The 25,279-nt window shown below is 49.3% G+C and overlaps 1 protein-coding gene across 1 annotated transcript in view; it reads right to left on the bottom strand.

Moving 5' to 3' along the window:
- Window positions 1-24,957, bottom strand: part of LOC111150038 (synaptotagmin 13) — a 44,288-nt gene extending 19,331 nt beyond the window's left edge. The window contains exon 1 of the mRNA XM_022507358.1: window positions 24,699-24,957. Coding sequence (XP_022363066.1) covers window positions 24,699-24,881 — 183 coding nt within the window. The 5' untranslated portion in view covers window positions 24,882-24,957. The remainder of the gene's footprint in view (window positions 1-24,698) is intronic.
- Window positions 24,958-25,279: the final 322 nt, after the last annotated feature.

Raw genomic sequence — 25,279 nt, 5'->3', positions numbered from 1 at the left:
GCGTCTGTCTTCGAGCATCCCAGCACCCAGGAAGGTACGGGTGGGCGAAGCAGACTCCGGGTGGGAAAGGGGACAGATGGCTTCTTCCCTTTCACTTGAATTTAAAAAAGGAGAGGACAGAGGGGGAGAGAGTCGGACACAGGGCATTTGGAGCATGTCAAACACAGGCCACTGTGGCTAGGGTCCGCAACCAAGAAGAGCAAAGCGCCCTCCTCCAGCGGTGCTAGAGGAAGGAACCTGCCAGCTTCCGTCCCTCTGGCCCCTGATGCTGGTAATGATGCACACTGACATGCAGCCCAGAGTTGGAAATGGAGCCTGGGGGTCAGGTGTTCAAGCTTTGGAACAAGACAGCGCAGCTGGAGCCCACGTTCTGCCAATTACTTGCTATATGATCCTGGGTCTGATTCATGAACCTCTCTGTGCCCCCAGTTTCTTCATTTGTAAAATGGGGTTGCTGACAACAACACACCAATTTCCTGGGGTTGGATGTAGGATTAACTAAGTGAACCGGGCTAAAGCTTTCAGCACAGAGATGAGCATTACAACCCCTCAACAAATGTTGGAAATACCCATTTGACCTTGAGGTCTAGACTAGTGCTACGAGAAGTAGGGCTCACGCACTGGGTCTGCCCATGAACTCTTTTGTGATGAGAAGAGTGAATGTTAAAATGAAATAAAACCGTTTCTTCTCCCCCAGATGGTGTGAGAAACTCTGGTGGAGACCAAGCTGTGGTCCGACAGGCAGGTGGCCTGACAGGGGCCTCCCGGGCCCCTCACCTCTGAGTGTGGGCTGGACTTCGTGACTTCCTTCTGGTGAAGAGGATATGTGATGAGATATCACAAGGGAGATGAGCTTGCAAGAGAATTAGATTTCATCTTGTCTGCTCCCTCTGACAAGCAGGCTGTGATGTTGAGAGCTGCCCAGGGAGCCTGGAGAGCCCTGGCTGGCAAGGGGGGGCAGAGCAGCCCATGAGGAATGGAATCCTGCCAACAATTTGGAAGTAGATCCTGCCCCAGTCAGACCTTGAGATGACCGCAGCTCTGGACGACCCAACTATGTCAGGACCAGATTTCTGACCCTAAGGCACTGTGACCTGGTGTTATTTTTTTTTTTTTAAGATTTTATTTATTCATTCGACAGAGAGAGATCACAAGTAGGCAGAGAGGCAGACAGAGAGAGAGAGAGGAGGAAGCAGGCTCCCCACCAAGGAGAGAGCCCAATGCGGGGCTCGATCCCAGGACCCCGGGATCATGACCTGAGCCGAAGGCAGAGGCTTTAACCCTCTGAGCCACCCAGGCGCCCCGACCTGGTGTTATTTTAAGCCACTAATTTGGCAGATGATTTGTTAGGTGGCACTAGAAAACTAATACATCAGTTTGGGAGAATTTTCCAAGAAGGCATAAAAAATAGAGCAATTACTACACACCCACTACAATGGCTAAAATGAAACAGAGTGGTAACACCAAGGACGGACAAGGATGGGAGACAATGGGAACGTTCATACATTGCTCTGAAGGGAAAATAGGAAACCACTTTGGACGACTGGGAGTTTCGGACATAGTAAACTCCTCTCTACCCTGTGGCCCAACAAATGTTCTCCTGGGTATTCATCCAAGGGCAATGAAAATATATGTTTACACAAAGGCCTTCGCCATGAATACTGGTAGTAACTTCACTCGTCCTGGCCCCACACTGACATCAGCCCACGTGTCCATCAACACGAAAATGGATAAGTAAATTGTGGCCCGTTTTCATGATGGAATACTCTTCAAAAATAAAAAGAAATGAATTCTGTGTATGCTCAACAACAGAGAAAAATCACCAAAATGTGCTGAAAGAAAGAAGGCACCATACGTAAGAATACACACCATATCATTCAATTTCTATTACTAGTGCTTAACTCAGGAGACACTTGGCAATGTCTGGAGACATTTTTGCTTGTTATAATGGGCAGGTGGAGGCTGTTCCTGGATGGAAGCCAGGAATGCCGCCAGCCATCCTCCCATGCCCAGGACAGGTCTCTACGATGAAGACTTAGCCAACCCAAAATGTGGGTAGTGCCGATTGAGAAACATTGATTTACAAGAAGTTTTAAAACAGGTAAAACTAATCCATGGTGATAGAAATCAGAAGAGTGGGTGCTTCCGGGAGAAGCCAGTGGTAAGGGGCATGTCAGAGGTGTGGTGATAGCCTACGGGATAAATATTTGTCAAAACGGATGAAGCCATACACTTACAATATGTACATTTTCACTGCATGTGAACTGTACCCCACTAATAATTTAGACAGAGGTGAACACACACTCATACCTTGATCCAACCTGCTGCGTTAGGCTTTCTGAGATGGGCATAAGAATCTGAATGTTCAGGGGGCGCCTGGGTGGCTCAGTCAGTTAAACATCTGCCTTCGGCTCAGGTCATGATCCCAAGGTCCTGGGATCGAGCCCCACATTGGGCTCCCTGCTCTGCAGGGAGTCTGCTTCTCCCTCTCCCTCTGCCTGCCACTCCCCCTGCTTATATTCTCTTTCAGTCAAATAAATGAATAAATTCTTTGACCAAAAGAATCTGAGTGTTCAGCAATTGTCACAAGTGATTCCTGCGTACAGCCCACTCAGAACTGTCTGTGGACTTACATTTAGGACCCTCTGGTCTCTGGATCAGCATTTCTCAAACTTTCCCTCCAAAACAGCTCCAGAGGGAGAGAAAGGTAACACATACTCTAGAGATAGGGAAGTCTTCTGAAGCAATTGGGAAACTTTCTTGAAATCTCCAGTGCTATCATTAAAATTCATGTGAGCCTTTGGATTTGGCACCACGGGGCCGTTTTAGGACAGAAATGTTTTAAATGATCACCAAGAAGGAAAATTTGCTCTTGTGTATTTTGTGACTTGAGAAATTTCCCAGGATGCTGGTTCTGCCTCCAGCACACTCACACATGTGCACGCTCTCACACATGCTCACACTCACACACACACTCACTCTCTCCCCTAAAGGAGAAGTAGGATTCTCTCCCTAATGTCTGGACAATGGGCAGTAAGTCCATTAGGTTGAGCTAAGAGTTCACAGAACTCTTCATTTTGCCACTAGGGAAGAACACACTCCTGGAGGCTGTGTCTGGGAGTGGAAAGTCCTTCCAGCCATATAGATAACACCACCAGAGAGAATTTGGGGTGCAGCCATAGGGGCTCTTGACCAGCCCAAAGCCTTGATCCCCCCTGCCCATTCCCTCTAGAGAACAACCTGGCACATACCCACAACCGTTGAAGCTTCACAATCAACAGGCTGATTGTTAATCTCCCTGTATTGGTCAGGCGAGCCCTACTGCTGTGTAACAAAGAGCCCCCACATCTAAATGACTGAGCACAATGAAAGCTGATTTCTTACGGTCTTAAAGGGTCTACTGGCTCTTCCCCAAACTCAAGAGTCCCAGCCTCTTTCATCTTGCGGTTCTGCCCTGTGTCCTGCACTACTTGGATAGGAGCTCCCTGAATCTCCCACAATGACCCTATCAGGAAGAACTCCTAGGACCAATCCCATTCTCCAGATAGGATGTACCACCAGATAGTAAGTGGTCGGGCCTCGATGCAAACCCAGGCAGACTCACTCCAGAGTCTGACACTGAACCACTCTGCTCTGCTTCCGGCCACTTTCTTAATCTCCTCTCATGTCCAGTCATATTTTACCAAAGCTCACTGGTGTTTTCCTGCCACGGAGATTGATGCCCGGGCCACTGGGTGGCCCGACCATCCCAACTCTGCCCCTTTAGGCAGAGGAACAGGGCTGGAAGCACTGCTCCCTGCACTTGGATGTGCATAATTCCCACCTGCAGAAGTGAGAAATCCCGATTTTTCTGAAACCCCCAGGCCCAGGGGTTTGATTCAGAGGGGGTAGGTAGTGCCTGGGAACTTACATGTCTGTGAAGCTCCCCAGCATGACTGTAATGGGGGTGGTACCTGTGGCCCACATGGGAACACCCTGATTTCGTAAAGGTCCCAGAAATCAAGGCAGCATAGGTGTAGAAATGCCCTCTTGTGCGGTGAGCCGTTCCTGGGCACAACCTCCCCGTCTCTCAGCAAGTCCCCTCGGCTCCCGGCTCCCTGATTACTTGTCCCGTAGATCTCCCACCCCAGGGGATTGCTTGTACCAGATTTCTACGTCTTAGAGGCTTATGGGCAAATCCACAGGGTCAGGCCCCAAGGAAGGGTGTACTCTGGGGGGAGGGGCACACTTCCAGCTGCAAGGTTGAAATTCACTTTGAAGGAGCAGCTTGTCTTCAGGTCCAGGCACCACACAGGGTTTCCATGGCAACTCAGCCACCGCTCCATCTTTCAAGATCCCTCCCAACACTTCCTCCTCTGTTTATTGCAAGTCTGTGTCCCCAATCCCTTTTCAACTCCCACTCCCTTGGGACTCACCTGCTACTTTCTTTCCCCTTCTTTGTTATTTTAAAATCTAAAAAGGCTAGTTTGTAGTTCACCCAGGACACTCCCTGACCCCTGGCTGGTACCTAATGCAACAGATGGGGAGCTGCAACAGACAAGGGGGTTTGTCGGTGAATTAGCCTTGTTGTGAGTTGGGTCATTGTGCCTCTCGACCGGGCAAGAATGACACCCAAGTGAAAACGGCAGCCAGCCCAGTGTCAACCCTCTCTCTGCTGGTCGCCATTCATCCAATCATTTGTTCAACATCTATGAAATCTCTAGAGGCTGGTCAGCTGCAGGAACAACACTGTCCGGTCACTTCCCTTATAGATTGAGCATCACCAGGGAAGGAGAAAGCAAGAAGTCACTGGATGCAAAAAAGGCAATCTCACGGACAGATGGGAATGGGGGGGTAGGGGTGGGGAAGGAGAAGTGGTGTCCACTTAGAATGTGAGGGTCAGGAAAAGGCTTTAAATTATTAAGCTAAAATTGGTGGGCAAAATCCCTCTCTAGCATTAATCACATGTTGGATACAGGTGTAAGTGGTTTACTTGGAGGGTTCCATTTAAACCTCACAGCCTCCTGAAGGAGGTGTTATTTATTAACCCCGCCTTACAGAGGAGGACACTGAGGCACAGAGGATGAACGTCTGAAGTCCCACAGTTATCTGATGCAGAGCTGGCATTCGAACCCAGCACGTGGCCATGGAGCCTACAGGCTTTATAGCTTGACCATGACCTTCCCTTCCTGGGTCAAACCAAGGAACCAAAGATAAAATAGTCTATTTTCTTTCCAAGGTGTTGGGTGGTTCTCTAAGGAGAAGCCACCGGGGCCAGCGGGAGGATGTCCCACCTCTGCCCTCTGACCCCATCTAGCTGTTCATTCATTCCATCAATCACTGTTTGAGACTGAGAACCTGATGTGAAGGAGCCCACAACCCACACTGGTCCTGGTACTCACACACTGTGTGTGGAGGGAGGAGTGGGCAGTGGAGTTCGTATAATAATAAGCGTATATTTATGAGATCAGCAGTGGAAGACAGAGTCTAGGGGAGCACATCACATCACCTGGGGGCGGATCTCAGGGTGGGTGGTGTGCATTGAAGGGAGGAGATTTTCAGGAAGATCCTGAGGCTCTGACTTTGGGTTGGGTGCTCCCTAAAGTAGGAGCAGCAGTTTGACGGTGGAGACATAGGAGAAGGACATTCTGGACCGAGGCTGTGGCTTGAAACTCTACAGTGTGTGCAGAGAACAGTGGGGACAACTAAAGCTTAAAGCCCTGCGTGAGCAGAGGAGGGACAGGGCGTATTGCCATTCTCCCAACATTCCCAGCATAAACAGAATTCAAAAAACAAAACCATTCTGTGGGACCGAAAGCCACAAAATAGCAAGACCATGCCTAGAGACTTCCTTCTCCTAGGGGGTCCCCCCAACTAGTTGACTTCGTTAGTGAATCACAATGGCTGAAAGAGCAATATGGCCGCCGCCCCTGGACCACGGCCTGCGTGCCAGACGCTCCTTGAAGAGCTACAGACTTTGCCTCACATAACGTTATAGATAAGGGCCTAATAATTCCCCTACTGTACACCCTCATATTAATAAAGAAAAACAGCCTAATTCTTTATGAACGAGGAAACTGGGGCTCAGGGAGTTTGAACCATGTCCAAGATCCTACAGTTAGTTAATGTATGACTGCTCTGGACTTGGAAGCCAAGTCCCCTGAAAGCCCCAAAGCCAAGCTGCTGACCACAACACACCACAACATGGCTCCCTGGGGGGGGTCGTCTCTGGATACCATCCATAAACAGGTGGAAACGGAGACTCCTGTGAGTTGCTGCTAATTGGCTGGCAGGTGCCGCATCATTAGACTGATAACCCCACCCCCACCTCCCCACCCTGTCGTCTGGGATTTTTTTAATGAAGTGTCTGGATCTTTGGGCAGCAGCTTTGTTACCGCTCTCAGTCTTGAATACAGGTTTGACGTTCTTTGTGCCGAAAATGTGTCTCGTTTGCAACAGGAGCCAAGACAACGGCAAGACTATGTTGTAAGCTCATCGGCATCCGTCATAAGTGTTGTCTCGAAGCCAGGATGTTTAAAGGTCAGAGAAAATCCCTCAGTCCAGTAGCCTGGGGCCCAAACTCAGTCTTGACACCCCATCCAGCCCATCCTTATCTGCCATGTCCAGCTGCCATAGCAGGGCTGTGGCTAGTGGGGCGGGCCAATGGGATTGACTCTGCGCACAATCTCAGCCAGCCTTTAACCGTCAGCACTTGCCCCCTACACCCACTGTATTGGTTTCCCCGGGGCCTTCAAAATCTTTCTGCGAAACCACGTCCATGTATAGAAAGAAAATCTCAGTCCTGCATCATCAAAAATTTCCATAGCATGAGAACACAGATGTTTACTATTGGTCAACTGTCCGTTTGAATGCTTAAGATATATTTTTTTTCAGTTTCTTATCTCTGGGTGCCTCGTCTCTAATGTTCGAACGTCATTTTGGCATGGGAGACTGAGAAATCTCATTAGAGGCCAGTTCCCTTGACTTTGAATTCAGGATCTTCTTTCAGGACAGCTATAGGATTTTTTTGATTCTATGATGCTTGACGATTGATGAAACTATTGACAAAGGAAGCAGTGTTTAACCTTGTCGTTAAGCTGATACATTACGAATGGGAGCGAAGGTCCTGAAATCTGATATTTTTTCCCCCACTTACAAAATCAGAGCACATTCAAGGTTATTCTCATAATACCTCCTTCACACATTTGCATTCTGATAAGCTTTTCTTAGCGAGAGAGAAAGGAGGTAAATTCTGTAAAAGCCTTGCGCGTGGATGTCATCCATCACACGTGACACTGTGCAGAACACACGTGCAGAGAACAACTAAGAGAAGACATCCGTCCACTTCTGGCCAGACACTTGGAAAGCACCTCATTTTCCAACCCGGTGGTTTAAAAAACAGCCAAGTTGTAAAGCACGGCTTCAGAACAGGACAGTGGCTGTTTCACCAGATCCTCCTTACATTTTGGTTTGAAGCCCGAACCCTCCAGTTTCTCGCCAACAACACAGAAATCCATACATGCTGTTGCCCACTAACTCTGGACTCACCCACCCTTAAAACCAACGCCAGATACATGAATAAGTCCCTGCCCTCAGGAAGTTTACTACGCCCTGGTGGAGACGAGATATCTCATATATGGGAAAGACAAGCCCTCATGCGAGAACTCTCCTGTGTCTGGGGCAGACAGAACCAATCAGCTAAAGACTTCTTTAACTTCCCTGCTCAGACAGGGCCTGTTGCGCTCAGGGCTTGAGGAAGCCACTAGAAAGGAATAAGAATTGGTATGTAAGATGAAAGCTATATGCTCTCTGCTTTCCCTGATACAGACATATAAAAAGATCAGAGTTTGATTGAATCCCCATGATTCTCAAAGGACCATACGTCTAGACTGTGCAAAAGACTATAGAGGAGGTCCTCATCATTTCTTAACAGAGAAGGCTTCCTGCAAGAGGGGCTTCAGCCCAATGTTCAAGGAAAACTATGGACAGGAGAGGCAGGGGTAGCTCAGATGGAGAGAGAGGAAAGATGCGGGCAGAGGGGGTGCATATCCGGGGCCCTGGGAGTCTGGCAAACCAGCTGAAGAGAAAGATTGGGATTAGAGAAATGGATTTGCAAAGGAATGGTGAGGTCCGGCCGTGAAGGGTCTTGAATACCCAGCAACAGATTTTGAATTCTAGTTTCTAAAAGAGTGGAGAGACGCAGACAGTTAGTGAATAGGAGAACGATAGGAGCTCTATGTGCAGTAAAATCAGACTAGCAGGTGTGTGCCAGAGGGACTGGAGGTGAGAAGGCCAGCCTAGAGCCCGGTGAGAGGAAGCGAGGGGCTGGGCTGGGCTATACCTGTCCCGATGAGAGAGGAAAGCTACATGTGAGACACGTTCCCAAGGAAGATTTGACAGTGTTCACGGGTGGAGCGGCATGTAGGCAGAGGGAGGAGTCTGAGAGAGCTGCATTAAGGGAAAGGCACACCCATCTCTACCCGGCAGGGCTCTTTTCCTGAAAAAGCATCGTTTCTGAGGGTCACTAAAGGTCTACAGCCACAGAGATGGTTGCGCAACAGATCATTTCTTCCGTGTGACTTTTGTTTGAGATTTTAAGAGATTTTGTAAGAGATTGCAAGGCACAGCCACCAAAGAGCTGCTTCTGACATTGACCTCCTGGTGGCCATCTGGGCGACCCAGAGCCACGGAGGATCAGGCAGCTGCTGACTTTTAAATGGGCTGCCCACCCAGTGGATTTCCCTTCTGCATCACACAGCCGACATCCCAACGGGCTACTGACTATCATAAACATAGGATTTGATGATGGAAGGTCAGTAAAACTAGAGGGTCTGGCTCCAAGTTACTATGAATGTCAAAGAGTTTTCCTCGGCTCATGTCAGACTTCTTGAAATGAGAAAAACAGCTGAAATTTCCTCCCCGCATGAGCTCCAAGATGGGCAGGGGCTAGAGGCTAGACCCTATGGAAGCCATGCCAGAGGCTGGACCAAACAGAAACCAGGCTACAGGCTATGAGAACAGTTTCTAAACAAGGGAGACTTATGCAAACAGGGCTTGATCATTGTTGACTCTGACCTTTGCCAGCCTGTATCCCCTCTCTCTGATGTGCAGACTCTCCCTTTGTTGTAATTAATTATCAGGGTTGGTAATAATAGCGAACACTGAATGAAAACCCTATCCCTAAGGGTTTGGGCAGGAACACAAGGCATGTTCAAAGTTGGCCACTGAGGAGACTTTCAGAAAGCAGGTGTTTACAAGGGTGGGGAAGGTTAAGGAAAACATGGAATGCAGACTTCTGGAGCCAGGGGTAGTTGGGCGCTGTTCACAGCCCTAGACTGGGCCTTCTGGGACCGGGGCACGCGGGTGGGGACGTTAGGGAAAGGCGGTGGGCTTAGGCGGGAGTGGCAGGGAGGGGAGGAGGATACAGAAAGAGGTCTCAAAGCAAAGGGACAATGTCCAGCCCAGCCTTTAATTTCTGGGCACTGCCCTACCTGGACTCGGTGACAATGACACAGTTCATAAATGGCTACACTGAGGCACAGAGAGGTCAAGTCACTAGCCAGCCATCACACAAGAAGCAAGGGGCAGACTGAAACCAGAACCCAAAGCTCGAGGGCTTCATGTCCTCCACTCATCTCGTGTGTCACTTCCCATCAGGTTACTAGAGTCATTTTGATGACATCTTAATAATAATACTATTAATTAGTTTAATAACCGTTTCATGGACTGTTGCATTTAGTGCGGCCCCCCCAAAGGCTGCCTGGAGGAGTCATAGGAGTTCGGTTTCCAGTGGCGGCAGCAGGCAGAGTCACGCTTCTGCTCCTGAGGAGGCCCAGGCCCTGGCATGACTCTGCCAGGGACACCCCGTGCACTTGGGGCAGGTGCCTGGATCTCAGGCTATGGCCCAGGGAACTGCAAACACACCAGTGGCCTCAACCCTGCCTTCCAGATGCTAAGCCCCAGGTAGGGCTCCCCGCAGCATGCAGCCTTCCTGATCCTTCCTGTGGCCCTCAGGAGTTACAGATTCGGGGCACTCCTTCCTTAGAGTCTCACGTTGCCATAAAATGAAGAGTTCCAGAAACGCCCCAGGGCAGGCACCTGCTGACCTAACTAGCCAGCTGACTCCTCTGGTCTTCTTAAGAATTCAAGTCTGTCAAATATTCACCGTACCACGGGGGGCCTTCACCCCACCCCTTACCCGCCCTGTGAGGGGACCGAAGGATGCTTCTGGTACCTTTGACCCTGGTGGGCATACTGCCCTCAGGGCACCCACGGCCGCAGGCCCCTCTTGCAGCCGCTGCCGGAGCCCCCCACAGCTCTTCTCCCACCCCTAAGGGGACTTCAGACCAGCCTTCTTCTTTCTTTTTTCTTTCCCCTTCCTTCCCTCGGCAACCTTCCCCATTTGATTCCTCGGGCCAACATTTCGACCATACCTCTTTAGTGTCTAAAGACCCCCTTGCCTTCCTGCCCTTCCCTAGTGCCACGTGGCCAAAGCCCAACTTTGCATGAACCCACTACACGGCAATGCCTGCACCCAATGGTCCTGCCCTGTGGGAGGGTCACTCCGGGGGGGGGGGGGGTGTCCCTTGACAAATTCACAGTCAGCAGCCTCACACTGGCTCCCAGCCCTGCCCCACAATCCTACCATTTCCCTAATTCCTTCCCCGACCACACATTCTGGAATCTATCGCCTCAGGCTTCCTCCACAGAAGAAAAGGAAGCCAAGAGAATGGGGGTCCCTTTGTATCCTGTTCACAGACATCCTCCGGCTCTCCCTCAGCTGGAGGGACGCTGTGGCCACCCCCGTCCTGTGACACTGCGGGAGGTGCACCCCTTGCTCTCCGCCTTGGGGACCAGCCCTTCTGTCCGAGCCTGGCACCCGTCCCCATAGCACTTGTGGGAGTCCCATCCCAGGTATTTGCTTGCTCTCTCTTCCTCTCTCTTGAACATTTACCTTTCTCTTTCAAATGGCTCCTCCCCCACTAGCTTTTAAATGTGCTCAGCATTCCAGGGGTTTCTTGTCCCCTGCTCAGTCCCAGTCCTCTCCCTCTCTGCCCCTCCGGCAGCCACAAATCTCAAAACAATCGCCAGTACTTGGTGCCCTCCTCACTTCCTCACTCTCCATCTGTGTGACAAGCCATTGTCAGCCCACCGGAACGTCACTGTTGGTCTCCAAGGTCGCCAATGACATTTACCTTCTGATTCCTATGTATTTTTTTCAGTCTTCTCTTCCTTGACTTTTCAGTGGCCGGTTCGCATTTAAGAGGATTTCCTTCCTCTTCAAAAAGCTTTTTCTCCTGTTATTACTATTCCTCTGACAGTACATTCTCTAAGTTCTTCTCCTTCCTCTCTGGCCACTCCTCCTTCTCATGAAATGCTGGTGTGGATCAGGACTTCCCAGGCTCTTTTCCTCTCTCGTTCTGCCTTCTTGCTACATGGTCTCAGTCATGCTCATGCCTATGATTGCTTCCTCGTACAGATGACACCCCAGCACACATCGTCAGCTCCCCAGTATACATCACAGCCACACTCGGAGCTCCAGGCCTGCCAGACCACCAGCATGATTAACGTCTTGGTCCAGATAGCACAGAGACTCCTCACGCTCTCCCTGCACAGAAGTGACTTCAAATCCATGACCTCATTCTTGCTGAGTGTTTCCCATTTTGCTAACTACTGCCACGGCCCATTTGGGTAAGTAAAAATCTCGGTGTCATACCTAACTCCTCCCTCTTCCTGAAGCCCACAAGCAGCCCATTGGCAAACCCGGTCGATCTATTTCCAAAACATCCGGCCAACCCACTGCTGCCATCTTATCCACCCAAACAGTCATAGTCTTTCTCTGGGCCTTCCCTTGGTCTCTCTTTCCACTCTTCCCCCACCCACAAGGATGGTTTCACAGCCCAAATATAGCCATGTCACATCTCACTGAAGGCCTTTCAGGAGCTTCTGTTGCTCTTGGGATAAATATCTAAGCAATTCTGGTGACCCAGAGGGTCCTGGGTGCCCCTGCCCTGCTGACTGGCTCCTTCACCTCATTCCCTCCTGTGTTCTTTGTACTCTACCCACTTTAACCTTTATCCCATCCCTCCTGAGTGATATTTCTTCTTTCCACAGGGCCTTTGCACATGCCTAGAAGATGCAAATGTCATCCCCAACACCTTTACCTAGTAAATACCACTAACTGTATGTCATAGGGGTATGCAAGACAGTTCATTTGGGGTATAGGAAAAGAATAACAGAATTTCATTTTATAATTTATTTTTATCTCATTTCCTTAAAAGATCCATTTTGTGCACATTTTATTATGTATATGATACATTAGTAGAGTAAAATATGTATAACATATAAATATATACACATACTTTATGAAGAATTAAATATATATGTACAACATGCATGCTCAATTTTTTTTACTGAAAAGTGTCTCCAAAAATGCTGAAGATCAGAGCAGTAATCAGCTATCACTTCTCAGGAAGACTCCTACCTCCTTTATCACACCTAACACAACTATAGACTTATATTCATTTGTACAACTGTGTGAGAAACATCTCTACCCCTAGAATCTGAGCTACAGCAGGTCAAAGACACTGTCTGTCTGGTTCCTGCAGTGCCCCCAGTGCTCAGCACCTCATATGTACTAGGTAATTAAGAAATATTTTTTATTTTTTATTTTTTTTATTTTTTTTTAAAGATTTTATTTATTTATTTGACAGAGAGAGCACAAGTAGATGGAGAGGAAGGCAGAGAGAGAGAAAGAGAGGGAAGCAGGCTTCTCGCTGAGCAGAGAGCCCAATGCAGGACTCGATCCCAGAACCCTGAGATCATGACCTGAGCTGAAGGCAGCAGCTTAACCCACTGAGCCACCCAGGCACCCCCAGAAATATTTTTTAAATGAATGATTATCGTAGAAGTAGAATGTTCATGCTCTCCTTGCCATCCTCATAGAAAACTTTTCATTTCTTACATCTAGAAGGTTTTCATGGCCTCTCTCTTTCCTGCATGGTGAAGACACAGACAAGTACCTACTTTTATAGAAGGTCAGTAAGAACATGATTTCAAGATACTTAAAATATACTCTGAGCAATGCCAGGTGCTGAGTCCATTAGAGAGCATGATCATTATCCCTGCTTATTGATGAGAAAAGTACAATTCACAATGGTCAAGGTAATTTTGTTGGAAAACGGTGGAGGCTCCCTTCAAATTCAAGTTCAGGGGTCTAAGCCTAATCTGCTTCCTAGTCAATTTCAGCAACTTGAACATAAAACGACCATTTTCCTTCTAACAGGCAACTTCCTCTTTTGAGTGATCTCAAAAAACTAGGTTGTTATTAAGCCCTCTAATCCTGGTGGATATCCAAAATCAAATGCAGGTCTGCCATATCATGGTTCCAAGCAGGTTACCAAATCCCATGTCCACTGCTTTCTGTTCTTTGTTTCTACATGGTTTGCAATGAGGCTGTCAAGCAAAAGGCAATAGTCATGCTGCTGCTTAAAAGATCTGTTCACTGGCAAGATAAGAAATGTGCTCTCCAGAAGGCACATTGGCAGGGACAGTGCCCCAAAGCCCTCCAGATCATGTTGCTGTTTTACTATGGAGTTTTGTGTCTTGATGTGCTGCACTGCCTTCGCCATCTCTCTCTGATGAACTTGCTCTTTCTTCTAAGGGAAGGGACTGAGCTAAAAAAGGAAATGCATCTCAGGATGCTTGCGGGTGGACTGTGGGAAGGGAGGAGGGGGTCTGACACACAGAATGAGCTGAGAGAGAGCAGAAATCCCTCTACACTTACAGCTGTTTCCATGACGTCTCCTACCTGCCCACCTGCCCCGCCACATGGCTGTCCTGCAACCTTACCTTCATCTTCCAACTCTGTCCTCTCCAAAGTGGGATTCTTCTCTCTGAAAAGCCAAGTCTCCACGATCCTGCCTCAATAAGCTCCACCCCCTTATCACGCCTTTCTCAGCAACAAATCCAAAACTATGTGGTGGATGATGCTTTTCCAAGGAAAACGTGGTCTCCATGGGCATTATCCCATTGGTTTCACAGCTGAAGGTTTTTAAATTTTCTCCAATGTTAGACAAGTGAACAGAGACTTGGAAGAGAGGGAAAAAAATAGAGGGTGAGGCTACCACGGCCTCCAGGCTTGTCTCGATTCCTTGCTGTATCACCAAATGTGAGCAAAGAGATGCCTCAGTGTGCTTGTTGCTGTGCTTGGGATTTTTATTTTGTTTGCAAGAAGAGGTGGTAGTCCCACGATCCTTTCCACCTCATCTATCCAACCATCCAACCATCCAACCACACATCCAAACATCCAACCGTCCAACCATCCACACATCCAAACATCCAACCATCCAACCATCCATCCATCCATCCATCCACCCATCCATCCACCCATCCATCCATCCAAGCATCCAACCACCCATCCAAACATCCATCCATCCATCCATCCATCCAACCATCCACCCATCTGTCCATCCGTCCATCCATCTATCCATCCATCCAAACATCCATCCTCTGACTCAGGAAGCCATTCAACATTTCTCCTCACTTCTCTGGCCACCTTCTAGCCCTGCTCAGTTTCTCTGCAAAGGAGCAATCCATCTCGGACTTACTGAGTGGAGGGCAGGGGGAGCCCAGGAGATACATCAAAGTACCCTGAGGTCTATGCCAGATGGACCGAAACTCACTTTCACAAAATTCTCATAGGACGCTCCTCCCCTTTTTACTTATTCATATTCACATATGCAGCTACTAACTATCTGACCCTGATCTGTTCATGGAAATGTGCTACCCAGCAAATGTCAGAGCGCACTCACTCATAGTCCGTTATTTTCAATGAGAAAAGTCATAATGCCTTCCACGTCCACCCAGAAACCTCAATCAACTTCCCAAAATACCACACCCTTAAACACCATGTAGAAATCTCCCAGGAATTTTATATAAAACACCTTTCACTTAATTAGCACATTGGGAACGCCTCCTCAGTGGGAAGGTTCGCATGTGTGTGTGGCACACTGACCCCACAAGGGACCAAGGCTCCTCCTGGCATCGCACTGGTCTCATAATGTCAATACATAAGCAAATGATATTGAAAGATACTCCATACCCTCAATCAGACCTGGGTTTGTAGGACGCCAGGTCTATGGGTGAAGCATATTGGGTCCCACAAGGGGTAGAGTTCAGGGGGAAGGGTAGGGAATGTGACAGTGATAACATGCAGTGTATTTGAGAGTGGAGCAGCAGGTGTAAGCATGCAGGTACCAATAGTCCAACAGGGGAGCCAGGACTGCCATGCATGGCCTCCTTCTGTAAGTCTCCGGAGCCATGGAATGTTTGCACAGGTGTGGCCTTGTGGATTCATTGCCTGTGACAATGTTTGGTCACCAAGAGGAAATGTTTTAAAAACTTGCCAGATACTGATGAGTATTTTAAAAATGAGAGTTTGTGGGGTGGGGATGGGGGTGGGTGGTGCCTGGGTGGCCCAGTGGGTTGGGCGTCTGATTCCTGATTTCAGCTCAGGTCATGGTCTCGGGGTGGTGGGATCAAGTCCTATGCTAAGTCTGGAGCCTGCTTGGGATTCTCTCTCTCCCTTATTCTCTGCCCCACCACTCACGCATGCTCTCACTCACTCGCTTGCAAAACAAAACAAAACAAAACAAAACAAAACAAAAACAAGTGTTTGGATTTGTAAAATATTAAAAGCCTAAAAAACACCACAGTGAAATGCCACTTCACACCCGCTAGGATGACTATAACAAAAAAATAATAATAACAAAAAGAAACTCACAAATGCTGGCAGGGATGTGAAGAAATTGGAAGTCTCAGACATTGCTGGTGATAATGTAAACAGTGCAGCTGCTATAGAAAACAGTTTGGCATGCCCTCAAAATTTAAGCATAGAATTACCACATGATGCAGGAAGTCCACTCCTAGATATCTACTTGGGAAAAGGAAAACCAGGTTATCAAACAAATATGTGTGCAGCGATGTCCACGGCAACACTATTCACAACAACTGAAGGGTTGCTAACAAGCACTAGGAAACCTTGCTTTGAGGATGGAGGAGAAGAGCTTCACGGGGATACATGTTAAGAACTAAGGGGTTCTACGTGAATGTCAGAATCAACATACACATGCATACAAAGGGCCTCTCTAGCCAATGTCCACCCAGATGTCCATCAACCGATAAATGGATAAACAAAATGAGACAAATACACATAATGGGATATTATTCAGCCATAAGAATAAAGTTCTGATATAAGCCACAACATGGATGAACCTTGAGAACATCACCTTGAGTGATAAAAGCCAGAAGCAAAAGGTCATGTATTTTATCATTCCAAATATGTCAAATGTCCAGAATAGGTGGATCCATAAAGACAGAAAGCAGACTGGCAGTTCGCCAGGGCCTGCAAGAGAGAGGGGAATAGAAAGTATGTCTGCTCAGTAGGTATGGAGTTCTCTTCCGGGGACATGAAGACATTTTAGAGCTCAATGAAGGTGAGAACAAAGTGCTAGAACCATGTGACAGTGTGATTCCTACACTTTAGAATAGTTCATTTTATGTGAATTTCACCTCAATTTTAAAAAGTTTCAAAAATAACTCTACCTGGGACGCCTGGGTGGCTCAGTTGGTTAAGCGGCTGCCTTCGGCTCAGGTCATGATCCTGGGCTCCTGGGATCGAGTCCCACATCGGGCTCCTTGCTCGGCGGTGAGCCTGCTTCTCCCTCTGCCTCTGCCTGCCACTCTATCTGCCTGTGCTCACTCTCGCTCTCTCTCTCTCTGACAAATAAATAAATAAAATCTTTAATAAAAAAAAAATAACTCTACCTTTCTTGTTATCAGTGCTCATCACGTAGGCACTCATCAAGTTTGAAGCAGGAGTGAATAAATGAATGAGCGAACCTGTCCCTGGTTTACAACGCCCTCTGGCCCCCGTCCACTCCCCAGCCTCATCATACACCACGCCCTGCCTTGCTTTCTTCTTTCAGGCACACTAACCTTCCTCTGGGTCCTTCGAAGTGCTAGGTTTCTGTCACAGGACCTTTGCACGGCCTCATTCCTGTCTGTAGCTCTCACAACCCTTCCCATTGCCCTGGTTAACTTCCCTTTCAATCCAGCTCTCAGCTTGGCCATCGCTCCGTCCAGGAAAGCCTTCTTTGACCTTCCTGACTGGGTCAGTTCCACCTTACAGTCCCAGAACTTTCTCTTTAGGTCACTTACCATGATTGCATTTTCATTTATCTGTGCTCTTCTCCTTTTAACCCTGGGCTTTCCATTACAACATAAATTTCATGTGGGCTGAGGATGGACGAGTATGCTGTTGAGGAAGGAGCAGTTAATACAGTATCCCAACCCCCAAGCCCAGAACCTGGCGCATAGTATGTGCTCAGTAAACATAATCAAGGGAGGAAGGGAAGGATGGAGGTGAGACAGAGGAATCTATCTACCCTTTCCTTCTGTTTGCCTTCAGAAATCTGTAACACATAATTTCTTAACATATTGGCTAGAGAGACCCTTTGTACACATGTGTATGTTGATTCTGACATGGACATATAGAACCCCTTAGTTTTAACACATACCCCCTTGAAGCTCTTCTCCTCTATCCTCAGAGCAACGTTTCCTAATCTTTGTTAGCAAGAAATAAGTTCCACAGGGAGTGAAGGCAAAGACACTGAGTTATGCACGGTTACTGATGGCTGGGAGATTGAAGGTCAAGTAGTAGGTGGATGGTCTCCGGGTGTCCTTATTTCTCCTGCTGGTCTCCAACCCTGGGATGAACAGTCACTCTTTATCCTGCCTCCTCTTTGTCTTCTGGGTCTGCTGCTTCCCCATCCGACTGGTCTCTCCCCTTCCTTCTGACTTTGCCTTACCCCCCTCCGATTTCTCCTCTGGGTATTTCTTCCTTGAATGGCCTGTCTTTTCCCTCTTCCTGCACCCCAGCTACTTGACGGTAAATGAGGCCAGGGTCTGAAAATCAGAAAACGTCTAAAGATGCAGCAGTCTTTTCTCCTACAGTAAACACACGGTGCTAATGAACTATCAATCCCGTGAAGAGAAGAGTCGGGGCCCCGTATTATCCTGGATTATCTACATGCTCCTTCGGAGGAGAAACAAGGAAGGGAGGGAGACGTGAGAGGTCTGGGACCTACCTCTGGGAGGGGATTGTGGACACAGACTTCGGGTCCACATTATATCTGGAAGGGCCTGGTGTTTCTGGTGGGTGTGTGCTCATCTCTCTGAAATAATCCATGCTAATTTCTTGATGAAAAATTCACACTGTCTTCCATGTTGCTAAGCAACCAGCCCAAACATGTTTACTGTGTAAATCTCTCCGGAGGGCCCTGGGCTGCGCCCATGGTCTGAAGTGGGATGGACATGAGAGGCGACAAAACCATCCCAAGCTTTGAGAAAGGCTTCTGAAGCTAACCTGCAAAAATGCATGTTTTTGAGACTTTGATGCCATATCTGGGGAAACACAGTGGTTCAAGTATAATTCTGAGTAGCTTTTCTTGGCTAACGTCCAGCCTACGGGTCAAAATGTGGGCTCGGGAACGAGACTTCCTAAATTTGATTTCTGACTCTGCCACTAAAATGTTGCTTAAGGGTGCTGTGTTTTACCTTCCCCATCGGCAGGAGTGAAACGATAATCCCACATGTTTCATAGGGCTATACAGTGAGGATAAAATTAATATGATTAAGGAGGGCCTCGCACACATGAAGGACCTAAACAACGTTAGTTATACTATTACTATTTTAGAAGTGCTTCTATTTTTTGTCTGTCTGTTAATGTGAGCAAGAGAGTTTGCCAGCCCGGAGATGAGCTGAGAAACGGATCTATTAAAAGGGTAAGAATCCGTGCAGGGTAAACCTTAGAGCAGCCCAGGGGCCCATCAGGTGCCAGGAGAGGGGAAGCTGCTCATGGGGCCTCCTGTGACCACTTAGGTGCAGAGGAGAACCTGGCAGAGCAGTGAGTCAGAATAGGAGAAAGTTCTGGGAGCTGAAGGTGAGGGTTGCCCCTCCTAAGGGTTTCCTGTGTCCCTGCCCCTGCTCCATCATGACAGCAGTGTGACATGCTCCATGGCTCCATCGTCTGTCACCCCACTCAGCAGAGAGTGTGCATGCCCGTCTCCTTATTGCTCTAGCCCAGTGCCTAGCAGGGGGCTCACTAATGAATGAACTTATTAGCTAATGAAACGCAGCATATGGTCCTTGACGCATCCACATGCGGGTAAGTATGAATTCAGACACATGATCAGAGAGGACGGGGCTCCAGTGGTCTAAGGAAGGGGAGAACAAGGCAGGTGAGGGCTGATGGGGCCACACTGATAATCTCAAGGCCCCAGCCCCAGGAAGAAGGCAGCCACAGAAGTAGCAGCGGAAAGCGGACAGAGCCAGGGACCAGGTACTATGTAACAGATCACAAAAGAGGAGGGCCTTGTCTCTTGATGATAACCCCAAAGTCCTCCCAGGCATAAAAACAGTGACTTGGTACTAAGTTAGTATTGACGAACACTGTATCCCAACATGAAAAATTTCAATGACAACCTCACTGAAGTCTAACCCTACAGAGAAACATGCACAAATCCTAAATGTAGAGCTGGGTGAATTTTCTTTCACAAAGTGGACAAAATGCTTAGGTGACCAGCATCCCATCAACAGGCAGAATATGATCATGGCAGGAGCTGTCCAACCACGCCCTGCCCTTGCCTGCCCCCCAGCGCAAGACCAAACATACGTGGACTTGACTTCAAATCTGAGGGAAATGAATCCTTACCGCTTTGCCCTCCTTTTCACCTTTCCTCTTAGTGAGCGTGAGTTGCAATACGACCCCTTCATTCACAATATACATTCAAGGGTTATCATGAGCCCAGCGTCATACCGGATATCATCAGGGACACCAGAAAAATGAAAAACACACTCCCTGATCTTGGGGGAAAAGATTCCTCTGTACCTATATTGTTGGATACCAACTCAGCACTTGTTTTCGTTATTTCATAAAAACCTAGAATTAATTTATTCATGTTTGCTAAAGTATGAATGTCCATGTCCCCCCGCCCCCCAAATTCATCAGTTGAAACTTAGCCTCTGAGGAGATACTACGAGGAGGCAGGCCTTTGGGAAGTGATCAGGTCCTGAGGGTGGAGCCCTCATAAACGAAATCTATGCCCTTACAGACATGGCCCTAGAGAGCTCCCTCACCTCTTCCCCATGGTGAGGACAGAGCAGAGTCTACAAATGGGCTCTCACCAGACGCTGAATCTGCTGGAGGCTTGGCTTTTGCGCTTTCCAGCCTCTAGAACTGTAAGAAGTCCATTTTTGTTGCTTATAAGCTGCCCCATCTGTATTTTGTTCCCACAGCCCCAGCAGACTAAGACAATGTTCCATGGAAGCCCACCCTACTGGAAGGAGAGTAGGATTGTACAGTTTGGTGGGAAGTGGCAGTAAGGTCCCGGGGGATGTGGAGAGAAGAAGCACGAGGACTTCTGCCAAGAGTCCAAACAACTTGGCTAAAGGTTTGAACTACACATTAGCTGCAAGAGGACAGAGCCCAGGTCACCCTGGGGACCTTTGAGACACAATCAAGAAGATTCACTTCGGGGCGCCTGGGTGGCTCAGTGGGTTAAGCCGCTGCCTTCGGCTCAGGTCATGATCCCAGGTCCTGGGTTCAAGCCCCACATCGGGCTTTCTGCTCAACAGGGAGCCTGCTTCCTCCTCTCTCTCTGCCTGCCTCTCTGCCTACTTGTGATTTCTCTCTGTCAAATAAATAAATAAAATCTTTAAAAAAAAAAAAAAAAGAAGATTCACTTCAAGAATACAGCAAGGTAAGCACTGCACGGGGAGAAAAATCAGACACAAAAACCAGAGCTTTCTGAAAACAGGACCCCCAAATCCTGTTAAGTGAGAGCGGTTGGGAGTCTGAGCTGTCAGAAAGAGCAGTTCTCCCTGCTCACTCTTCATCACCGAGGCAAGCCCCAATCAGGGCTTCTTCTGAAGGGACCCAGGATAAGGTGAATGGATGCCTGGTCAGACCAGTGTGAAAAGGAAACTGAGGGGGACGGAACCAAGGGGCTTGGCTGCCTTTCACTAGTAGATTCTGGAGCGGTGGGGAAAGGAAGGCTCTCCTGCGTACGTACAAGTGCACGTGCACAGTCCTGTGGCTTTCTGCCCTCTCCCTCCTCCTGCTTAGCAGAGATTCTTCCCCCCTCTCCCCCTTTTTTTTGTTCCACGGATTCCTTTAGCTCTCCAGAAAAGCCCTCTGGACACTTCTTCAGAATGTTTGCAAATCAACGACATCAGACACAGAGGAACATCTAATAAGATCGGCTTGTGAAATGGCTCTATGTGCGCCCTTCATCCATTTGCTGGCTAACAGGATCTGGCAGGAGATTTAATAAGTGCCATGATTTAGAACCAGCGATGAACAGAAATGATCCCGAAGCGTATCTACAGCAGCTGTCATTGCCTCAAAATGACCTGTGATTTCCCTGGGGGGCCAAGGCACCAACATTGCTAACACTCTGAGGGGGTGTGGTTGATATTCCTCCTTATAGGAAATGCGAAGTTCCAGCTAAAAGTTAGTGAAAACAAAGGTGTAATTTTTTTCCTATCCAAGACCATGAACCTCTTAAATTCTATCTACAGACTCCATAGGGAGGTCCTTGGACCTCAGGTAAAGAAACCCCAGGGGAGGGGCGTGGTGGCTGGCTGGGTGGCTCAGTGGGTTAAGCCTCTGCCTTTGGCTCAGGTCATGATCTCAGGGGCCTGGGATCGAGCCCCACGTCGGGCTCTCTGCTCAGCGGGGAGCCTGCTTCCCCTTCTCTCTCTGCCTGCTGCTCTGCCTACTTCTGATCTCTCTCTGTCAAATAAATAAGATCTTTAAAAAAAAAAAAAAAAAAAAAGAACCCCCCCAGGGGAACTTTCAAGTTCTTCTCAAAATCACTACAAGCTTCAACTTCAACCAATCATGCAAAGGTGAATATCCAAGGAATTTTTCACAACCAGTAACTCACAGACACATGGGCAGTCCCTCTGCAGCCCACAGACATGTGATTCTCAGTGTAAAGGAGTCTGGAACCGCATTCTGCTGCCCTGTGCCTTCCCTTCCAGGGATACCTTCAGAAAGTCTTCCCCAACTCCTCCCCTTGTTGTCAACATGGGTCACTTCAGTCACCCTGCTGTCACCTGCCACCCCTAAGACCACCTCCTTTACTTCTTTGGAAATGGCTGTTGTGTTCTTTCTCCATTCACTCTATCTGCGTCAGTGGCTGAATCAGTCTGAGAACAATGGTAGCCCAACCGACATTGTGAGATCTCCTCTGAGCTACACCAGTGCCCACTGATCCAGCCCGGGTTGCCCAAATCCTTGTCGCCAAGGGAACCAGATGAGGGAATATGAAGGAAGGGGCCTCCTGTATCAATGAAGGCTTATTGTGGCCCTACCGAGCTAGCACAGCATTACAAAGGCCTGGTGCATTCACTCTCATTGGAAGAAATGACTTCAGCCATAATCCCAGTGGGAGAAATGACCCCAGCCATAATCTCAAGTGGACACGGGGATACCCTTACTGGTCAACAGTTTCTTATTAGCCACCTGCTAGGTTCCAGACACTGAGGAGGTACTGGGAATAAATAACATACAAGTAAGTGGACAGCAATGATCACATCTGGTTATAAGGAGCACTACGAAAGAATTGGAAGAACAATAAGGAAGAAGGTAATAGAGAAGGTACTTTGTTACATGTGGACGGAGACAAAATCCTCTGGAGAAAGAGGCGTAAAGGATGAGAAGGAGCCATCAGTATGAAAAGCCAGAGGAAAATGGCTATGGGGGCTGGGGGTACTTTGAGAAGGATCATAAAGGCAGGAAGGGTGAGATTTCAGATGCCTGGGAGAAGGGGCTTGAGCTTGGCCAAAGAGGTAGACACCCGCCATGTCAAGCACATGGGGGAGTGGAGTGGCTAATGGCATGGATTCCCATAAGTAGACCAGCTTGGCTAGAATCCATCCAGCTCTAAAACTTCTCTAGCTGTGTGCCCTTGGGCAACTCGCTTATCCTCTCTGAGCCTTACTTTCCTCATCTTTTTAAGTAGGGATCATCATATGTGTCCTTCATTGACTTGCTAAGTACATTAAGAATAAAGCACTTAGAACAGTGGCTGACAGAGAGTGCCGGCCATGTCACGGTTTGCTATGACTTGTTCCAAGCTCATTGAGAAGTTGGGGGGTGGGAGTTGAGCCCAAGAGAGACGTGATCTGGATTGTGTTTGATAGATTCTTGGCCCATGTGTGGGCTACTGGTCATCAATAATAGGTAGCTGGAAGAGATCCCAGAGGTCATTTATACCAATTCCTTCCCTAGCACTTCTCTTTGGGAAGGGGAGGGGACATTGCCTGAGCAGACATCTCTGAGAAAGGCTTGGTGGCCTTCCCCTAACACTGGGTGGGAGAGAAGGTTGAGAGGCAGTGGGCCACAGCTTCTGAAGGGCTCATCCACCCCGTCAACTGCCTGCCGGAGAAGAGCCCACTAATCCCACCTCAGATGGTTCTAGAAGGGTCCCGTGTTCCAATGCCTCGCCGGCTCCTATTCCTGCCAGTGTCAATGTCACTCTTCTAGGATTATAAGTGCCTCAAGGACAGCAGCCATTTCCTTCCCCTCTCACAACCCGGTGACTGACAGAAGCCCCAAGCACTGAGTCTCAGAGCTTTTGAATAATTGATTGGAAAAAGGAAGGTGGAATCACAGCATTTTTGTGTCTCTCCCAGATCTATAAGCTCTATAAGGAATCTAGAGGACCTCGGGGAAGTCATTAAGTGGCATCCCTGCCCTGGGGCCAGCCTTCCTCAAACACCCTAGCAAGACTCCTCCTCCCGGTCTCCACAGGACATTTTGCACTCCTCCACCCAGTAATGTGTCCTAAACGGTCTCCTTCCAAACCTCTTCCCTAGACCCCTTCTGCCGCACTGCACAATGGGGACACCACCCACTTCCTGCCCCAAGGGGCTCTGGGTACAAGCCAATGCAGGAGATAAAAGCTCTCTTGTCTCCAGGGACATCTTCAGACAGACCACAGCAAGCCCCTCTGGCTAGCTGGAGCTGAGGGATGATGGGAGGGGGCGGAGGTCCTTCAGGCCCCTCCACATTCACCAGCCTCCCCCAAGACCCCAGGCACTCCCTGACCAGCTGCCCCTCTCCAGCTCCCACGGGAGAAGCAACCAACCACCACCCTTTTCGTTTTTTCCATTCTTCCGTGGTTTTCCCCCTCCTCAGCTAAGGCAGTGCTTTTTCCCTACACCAGACCCCCAACTTCTCTTCCCTCTCCCGTCCCCATTTTTCTTCCCGCAATTCTGCAAGCTTCTAACCCCCCCCCCCCCCCCCCCCCCTTTCCTCCCAGCCGCTCAACTCTCCTCCCAGCCCCTATTTGTCCTCTCCAATCCCCTTTCCCAATTGGTCCCACCCCCTCCCCTTTAGCGCTCGCTGACCCCATTCCTCTCGCGCCCCCACCAAGCCTCCCTCCCCTAACTATTCTCCCTGACCCTTCCCCCACCCCCAGGCCTTCCGTACCCCTCCGCGGGTCCTCGAGCACGTCCTCCGCCCTCCTCCCCGACACGCTTGGTGGCGCAAAGAACGGTGACCGCTCCCCCCGTCCAGTCTCCCCGCAGCTGCAGCCGCCGCTGAGACCCCACCGCGCTCGGGGGACCGAGGCGCCGCCCCCGCTCACCTGTTGGGCGGACCGGAGCACGCCGGGTCTCGCCTTCTCGGGATCTGGGTCCCGGTCGCGCTGCAGCACCCCCTTCTTGGGATGCATGTGCCGGCACAGGCAGGTGACCCCGCACAGCGCGAGGATGCTGGTGGCCGTGCCCAGCGTGGCGCCCAGCGCGATCACGGGCACCGACAGCACCATGGTGCCCGTTCCCCGCGCGGGGCTCGGTTCTGCCGCCGCGCACCGCCCTCCCAGCCGGGCCCGCCGCCGAGCAGCTCCTGGGATCCGGGCGCGCCGGCTGCTCTCCCGCCGCCGGGGGGCGGGGAGGGAGGGCGGCTGCGAGGACGTCAGAGGAGGCCGGCCCGGAGCAGCCTGGTGCTCCGGCACTCGGCTCAGCGTCAACCCGCACCCCCTCCCGCAGACACGTGACCAGACCCTTCCACCCCAACAGCCGCCGAGCATTCACATGCCTGAAACCTTAGGGGTGTCTGCAGCCATTCTTCACGCTTTCTGTACGAGGACGCTTGGCCCCAAGAAGGGCAGGAGCTCGCAGAGGTCACACTGTGTGAGCAGACAAACCAGGGCTCCGACCCAGGCCT

The sequence above is a fragment of the Enhydra lutris genome, unplaced genomic scaffold, assembly GCF_002288905.1.
Source record: "Enhydra lutris kenyoni isolate GAN:26980312 unplaced genomic scaffold, ASM228890v2 scaffoldscaffold22, whole genome shotgun sequence".
Lineage (NCBI taxonomy): Eukaryota > Metazoa > Chordata > Mammalia > Carnivora > Mustelidae > Enhydra > Enhydra lutris.
This window is presented reverse-complemented; position numbering and strand designations above follow the sequence as displayed.